General features: G+C 52.9%; 1 protein-coding gene across 1 annotated transcript; it reads left to right on the top strand.

Moving 5' to 3' along the window:
* The first annotated feature begins 480 nt into the window (after positions 1 to 480).
* On the top strand, positions 481 to 2,146 carry FOXI2 (forkhead box I2). Its single transcript, XM_032882202.1, has 2 exons — positions 481 to 991; positions 1,704 to 2,146. The coding sequence occupies exons 1-2, from the start codon at positions 481 to 483 to the stop codon at positions 2,144 to 2,146; spliced, it is 954 nt and encodes a 317-aa protein (XP_032738093.1).
* The last annotated feature ends 5,318 nt before the right edge of the window (positions 2,147 to 7,464 follow it).

Below are 7,464 nucleotides of genomic sequence, written 5' to 3'. Positions count from 1 at the left end.
GCCCGGGGTGATGAGAGATTCCCCAAGGGCAGGGTCCCCCATGGGCGAACATGGGTGCCGTGCCTTCGACTGGGGGCCTGCGGGAGACGTGGTACCTGCGCGAGGGTCCATGGCAGCCGGGACTTCGGGGCCCTAGAGGCCAGATGAGGCCGGGATAGGTGAGATTCCCGGGGATTCTGGTCTCGGGCACAGGCCGCGCAGAGTAGGGGAGTCACCCGGGCTGCGTGTCTGGATCTAGTCCGGACCAGGGCGGGGCGGAAAGCTGACCTCGGGGCGGGGACCCAGACAACACTCTAACAACGCTGTCGGGGGAGGGGGCTGGTAACCCACACTCACCCCGGGCAAGGGCCCCGACGGCATTTAAAGGGCGGAGGGCGGGGCCCGGCGGGCGGCACCCGGGAGCTGCTGGCGGCCACGCTTGATGGGGCGCCCATGAGCTTCGGCGCCCAGCCTCCCGGCCAGGCCCGGGAACGACTGAACATGGCCTCGTACTGCGATGGTTCGGGTGTCTGCCGGGCCCCGCACAGCCAGGCCCGGGCAGCCGCGCACCCAGTGGGCTACGGGCGCGGGGATCTGGGGGCCGCGGGCGCCAGCCAGCGCCTGTGGCTAAACGCGCCGGCTCTCAGCCCCGCGCCCTACGCGTCCTGCCCCGGGTCCGCGCCGCCCTACGCGGCCCCGGGCTACACGGCCCCCGGCCCCCTCCTCGGCGCCCCGGGCAGCCTGGCGGGCGCCGACCTGGCGTGGCTGAGCCTCTCGGGCCAGCAGGAGCTGCTGCGGCTGGTGCGGCCGCCCTACTCGTACTCGGCGCTCATCGCCATGGCCATCCAGAGCGCGCCGCTGCGGAAGCTGACGCTCAGCCAGATCTACCAGTACGTGGCCGGCAACTTCCCCTTCTACAAGCGCAGCAAAGCGGGCTGGCAGAACTCCATCCGCCACAACCTGTCGCTCAACGACTGCTTCAAGAAGGTGCCCCGCGAGGAGGACGACCCAGGTGAAAAGGGCGCGCGCGGATGCCCCGTCCAGGACTCGGCTTATTCCCGCAGCCTGGCTGCTGGCACTCTAGGACTGGGGCGGCCTGGGACAACCCAGTCCCTCCGGCACTGCACAGCTAGGGGTACTGAGGCGGGAGGAGGGGGAGGAGGAGAGACGTGCTTGGCAGCGGCCAGAGCCAGAGAAGACCCCGGGACCCGCAGACCCTGACTTCAAGTCTGGGGCTCTGTGAGTCTCGAAATCTCTGTGCGCTCCTGCGGAAGAAGAACCGGGAGAGTTGGTCAACTGGGCGACTTTGGGGTTCCTTCTCTGGGAGGACAGTGCCTAGCCAAAGAATTGGTAAAGCCAGTGAGATGCCACTTCGTGAAGCGCAGGAGACAACACAGAGGCCAAGGCTGGTCCGCGCCGCTCCATCGGCAGAGGGACTGCCACAGTCCAGGGGGCTGTGCACCCCATACGCTTTCTCCCTGGCCTTGGATTTAGAGGGGCTCGGTATTCTTGGTTGTTGCCCCTCCCCAGCCTTTCTGGGATGCCCACCTTCTCCCCAGTCTGCCTGTGGAGGCCCTTCCGTGTACAAAACTCAAGGTTCAGGGTGGGGGTGAGGACTTGTGGGACTGGTGGGGAAATCTTGAAGTTGACCTGCGTTCGTCACGTTCCCACCATGGTCGGTCAAACCTCAGATTTTCTGAACTGAGTCCTCTCTTCCTGCCCAGGTAAAGGCAATTACTGGACCCTGGACCCAAACTGCGAGAAGATGTTCGACAACGGGAACTTCCGACGGAAGAGGAGGCGGAGAGGAGAGGTGAGCGCCGCTGCTCCCTCGGGAGCCGGGAGCCCGGGAAGAGCCGAGGCACCGGAGCTGGAGCCCCTAGGCGTGGCCTCTCCGGACCTGCAGGCCCCGCCGTCCCCGACCCCGCCCGACGCTGCCGTCTGCTTCTCTAGTTTTGCCTCGGCCATGGGGGCCTTGGCTGGCGACCTCCGTACCTTCCCCGCGGGCCTGGCGGGAGACTTTCCTTTCGGGAGACCGACGACGGTCGCCGCCCACGGGCCGCAGGCCCCAGGCCCCGCACCCGGCTTCAGCACCGGCCATCAGACAGCGGCCACCGGCTTCTGCGTGGGCCACTTTGTCTACAGTCGGGAGGGGACCGAAGTCTAAGGGGGAGGCGGGGATTGTCCCAAGTGCTGTGCGGCGGTACTGAGCTCAAGCCCGGATTCCAGCCGCTGCAGAGTCGGTGTTGCAGAAGGAGCGCAAACAGCTGAGCGCAAGTAGCCTCCCAGCGGCCGGCGTGTCATGCCTCACCCCAGCGACCATTCAGATGGAGCCTGTGGCTGCTCCCTGTGCCAAGGCTTCTAGTTCCTCTGGGCCTCCACCCCTGCTCTGGCCGGATCCACCTTCAAGGGGCAACCGGCTGGCATCCAGCTCCTGCTTTTTGGAGAGGAGCTTGGGCCACTGTAAAGAGACTTCTAGGTGTTGTGGGAGCGCTGCCTGGGTGCTATCAGGGGTCCATTTCCTCTTCCAGCCCAGCCTGGTTCACCTGGAGGCTTGGGGTCTTCCCTTAGTGCTCTAGGGAAGCCCGAGGGGGGGATGTCAGCTGCACCCCCCAGAGGCCAGGTAGCTTCTCTTCACCCTCATGGGCAGTGTAGCTTCGAGGGGGATCTGGGACTCCTGGGACTGGATGGTGAAGGAGGGACTTTCTTGTGGCTGCACGTGCTGGGTAGGGCTGTCAGAGGCCAGGGGATAGCAGCTCCTTTCCCTACTGGTGCCTGGCTCTTTCTGACCTTGCCCTAGGACCCGGTGCCTGGACCCGGGACCACAGGAGCACTGCCTGGCACCCCAGAGTCACAGGATGGGTTCCGGTTTGCTTACCACTCTATTCACACTCATACCCAGTGTGCTCTGGCTCCTTATCCCCCAGTTTGGGCCCGGGCTGCCCCCTGCATGCAGAGGAGAACCGCAGCCTCCTGCACCAGTGAAGCACACTCTCCTAATTTGTATTTACCCAGAAGGTTCTCTTTGGCACCCACAGCCACTAGGAGGAGGAAGTTTGGCCCTGGCACAAAACTTAGGCCCTCTCCGAGTCTCTGGTGGCTTAGGGGTACCAGTCATTTCAGGGTGCTTGGCGGGCTCACCCTCTTTCCCTGCACCCAAGGACTCCAGAGAGGCGCCTTCCCTGGAGCAGCTCAGGAAGAAAGGGGTTAACCTGGAGTGGAGCAGTGATCAGATTAGCAAGCCCCCCTGCCTCCACCCACAGCAGTTTTCCATGCCTAATTCAGAATACCAGCTTTGCTGCTGTGCTGGGAAGGAGGGTTGCCCTTGCGTCTGGTCCTCAGAGCTGACCCCCAGTGGTCCTGATGAACAGTGGTGGGTGTGTGTGTGTGAGGTGGGTGGGGAGAGAAGAGGTCAGAGACTGGGCACGTGAATAGGACAACCAAGAGTTGTCCAAGAATAGGACAAACCGGTTTGGATCTTGGGGCTTATGTCACTGAGCCTTCCTGGCAGCAGCCACAGTCCTGCTCACTCAGGACATCTGGCTGCCGCTGGCCACTGGAAGAAGGTAAGCAGCGGCTGGTTCTGCCGGCGCTTACCGTGGCCGACTGACAGCCAAGGCCAAATCTTTTTTGAGAAACACTCCCCAAATGTAATATGATTAAAGAAGGCCAGAAAATAGAAAGAAAATCCTTACCCTTTAAGTAAAAGAATTTTATCTCGAGCTTATTTTAATAAACTATAATGCTGAAAAGAAACAGCAGTATATGGAACTGGAATGTGCGTGTTATTTTATACACGAGAAGAGTCCCGGCCATAGTCCTCGCCTCCCCACCAGAGACTCAGAGTCTGAGGGAAACTTAGAGAGAATTAAAAAGAAAAAAAGTTTGACAGCTTTGGGAAAATACAATGTGCAATTTGACGATCAATGGAGCTTCCAGAAAGTTGGCTGACAAATCCGTAGGCAAGCATTGTGTATCTCACCTAGTGGCGTGACTGCTAGACATTGGTGCAGAGCTGGTCTTTTTCCTTCCAACAATAGTTTTCTGTTAAAAATGAGAAAAAAAAAAAAACTTTTCAAAAACATTTTCCAGTTTTTGGTGGTTTTGACTCGAAATCAGTTTTTGGTGTTTGAAATTGTTCATCTGTATTCAAGCTTTATACGATTAATGGGTCAGAACCAAATCGATGGAAACTTCATGAAAAATGCATCATTACAAATAATTCTAGTCCTGTGGGGCATTCAGAAATCAGAATCCATCTCTTCTCTCCTTGGTGACAGTCCAGACGTCTGGATGTCTTTTCACAGCAGGAGTGGGGGGTGAGGAGGGGCAGCCCGAATGCCCCTTCTGGGCCCTGACCCGTCAGCTTGGGAGCCACTTATTTAATCCCCAAAGAGATGTTTTCTCAGAAAAAGGAAAGTGTGTGCTGAAATCACAATAAATAAACCAAACAAAGCTGCTTGTAGTCAGTTTATAATTAAATCCTTTCTTTGGTCAGGAGTCAATGAACTTGACCACGGTTCTAAAGCAAGCTGTCCATGAGCCACTGAAGGGCCAGCTCCTCTTCCTCAGATGGGGAACTGCTGCCAGGAGGCCAGGAGAACCCCCTCTCCTGGGGACTTGGAGTCCTATCACGGCTCTCAGGCCCCATCTTCTCCGCCTCTCCACCCCTTCAGTCTTTAAGGAAGCCTATGGAAAATTCCAAAACTAAGCCTTGACGAAAGAAGTGTTTCTGTGTGATGTGATAGGGAAACGATGGTATGCCATTGGAATATTCTGCTCTTCCTCTGAGTAAACATTCTGGTGCTAAGTAGTTGCAAATACAGAAACAATGTGTCTTCAATTCCAGAATGGAAAGACAACTGAAATTGCCAGGATAGCAGCTTATTAGAATTCTTTCCATCGCTGAACAGTAGTGGAAATTTTCAGGTCATTGAAAACCTGAACATAATAGAACATAATAATAAAATAAATAAATAAAATAAAGAACATAGTAATAAAATAAATTGTAATTTCCCCCGGAAACATGTTAGTCATGGGTGAAGAGGAATCCCCAGACAAAGAACAATCCGTGATGAAAACTCTAAAATATGTTAAAAGTATTTTTTCAAAGTGGAGTAACTAGTGTTTTAAAAGGTGAGCACTGGATTTCAAGATACGGGTTTAAGTTTCACATACTGATTAAACATTGAGTACGTTTATTTATGATGGACAGAAGTTTTGTATTTTAGTCATGTTGCCCTGGGATATAAATGTTCAACTTTCAGTCTTTAATTTCCTAAGTGTATCCACTACAATCCAAGCAGTGTTTTTCATGTGAGGAAATAACATTACAGTAATTATTATAACTCTTCAGTGAAGCGGGAAACTGAAGTTCATTGCCATTGTGCTGATAGAAAAGCTGAGCCAGTGGGCTCAGTGTGCTCCAGAAGCTCATGTAATGAGAGCTAGGAAGGATTCTGGATGGACACGCAGTCTTCCTATGGCCCGTACTCAGAAGTGCATCTTCATACCCAAAGATCGGTACACACACACACACACACACACACACATTATAGTGCCATGCTGTGGTTAGGATCCTCAAGAGAAAAGCCATGCCTGACAGCACCTGTGCAAAGGCATAGTATTTCCAACTAATACTGTGCGAACATCACATTTGCATTCAGGATTTGACTTCAGATGGAGAGAAACGCGTGTGAGTATCACAGACTGCAGTTGGGGTCCAGTCGCACACGTCTAATGAAATGCAGGGTTTTGAATAAAGTGTTTCAGGTGTCAGATACGCACTGGGCTTTGTGTTCAATCCCTGCAGCGAACTGCCTAGGCCCAAAGCTGCTTTCCCAGGAACCCCTCCCGTGGGTGAGACAGAGAAGAGAGAACAATTCCAGCTTGCATCTTGGTTATTTGGCTCCAAAATGATGACTCTGTGATCAAGTCAATAATGGAACAGCTTATTGACTTATTGAACACACGACGAGGGCATTTTGTCTTTAAATACACCTCATTGTGTTTTCCACACTCTACTAACTCAGGGTATGTTTGATTGATTTCTCAGTTTTATAACTTCATTGTGATTGAGGCCAGGAGTTGAGCCCTGCCCCAGGCTGGACCCAGTCCAGTCCGCTCTCTTCTCCAAAGCATCATTCATTCAGGAACCTTAATGTGAAGCCTGTCCTCTTACTAGAAGATCTAGAGTCTGATAGTCACAGGAGGCAGCAATAGTTCTGACCGGAGCTGGTCCTTCCTCGGGGCTCCTGGGTATGAATTCCTTTTGTGTGTCTTGGCATCCATTAGTTGAAATTTTGGGAACTCTTCCTCTTTTAATCTAATATAAAATTTGATAAACAACATTATTCAAGGCAAATTGCCTGACACCTGCAATAAATTGACTTATTTCTTTGATCATCGGTGGCTGAACACAAAGAACTTGAAATAGTTTTAGTTTCACTCAGCTCAGAGAGGGTAAATGGAAAGTATATCACATTTGATTTTCATTTAAAAATTCAGAATTGTATCCCTGCTTTAACATAGAGCAAATTGAACTGGTGGGTAGATTCCTACCCCCAAGAATCAAACATCCAAGCATCAGATACTGGTTGATCATTAAGGTGATGAGGACTCTGTTAACTGTTTGCGGACATATCTCAGGAAGCCCCACAACTACCCAGTGAGGCAAGTACTATTATCCCCATTTTACTGATATGGAAATTAACCTAGTAAGTGATTTATTTCCCAGAGGCTACAGATAATACCAAGCAGTGTCATCAGGAAACTGCCTGCCTGCTGCCCCTGACTTCTCTGCTTCCCACTCCATCCTTCAGGTTCCATAATGATCTCACTTTTCAAGAGTCTTTCCCTGGCATCCAAAGTCAAAGTTAGGTGTCCCTCTGTTCTGTTTTTGCAGCTGCTGGATGGTCTGCATCTCCACCAGTCCTTGCTCCTGGCTATAGTCCATGGCGGGGAGCATCCTTCCTGCTTTAATCTACAGTAATATCCTCAGAGTAGACACCCAGGTCATAGCAGTTAAATGAATAAATGAATGAAGGAATGAGTGAATGAGTATGTGAGCGGGTGTAGTTGTACCTTAAGATTTCCATGCACTCAGTCTCAACAGAGGAACCCCCATCCCCACCATCACTGTCCCCTATGACGGGCCAGATTCTGCCATACATAAGGTCAGGTCTTTTTCTGAACCCTCCAGATACACAAATGACCAGCACAGAACCCTGGGGATAACTGTCCTTATGCAGAATGACCTACACTGGAGGTGTGGAGCAGGGGGACAGTGGGAAGGGAAATTCAGACACCAGTAAGGTTCGGTGAGCCCACGTGAGGTTCACACTTGGATCACAAAAGCCATCAGAACACCCCAATGATGTTCTAGACAATGAAGCTGATGCTGAGTGGCCACACCTTGATGAGAGGTTAACCATCTAGTCCTTTACCAGAAGGTTGATTCCATAAATGCCAGCGATGCCTGGGCAT

Source organism: Lontra canadensis, unplaced genomic scaffold (assembly GCF_010015895.1).
Source record: "Lontra canadensis isolate GAN:19392208 unplaced genomic scaffold, GSC_riverotter_1.0 scaffold79, whole genome shotgun sequence".
Taxonomy (NCBI): Eukaryota; Metazoa; Chordata; class Mammalia; order Carnivora; family Mustelidae; genus Lontra; species Lontra canadensis.
Note: the sequence above shows the minus strand (reverse complement) of the source record. Positions and strands in the feature narration are given on the sequence as shown.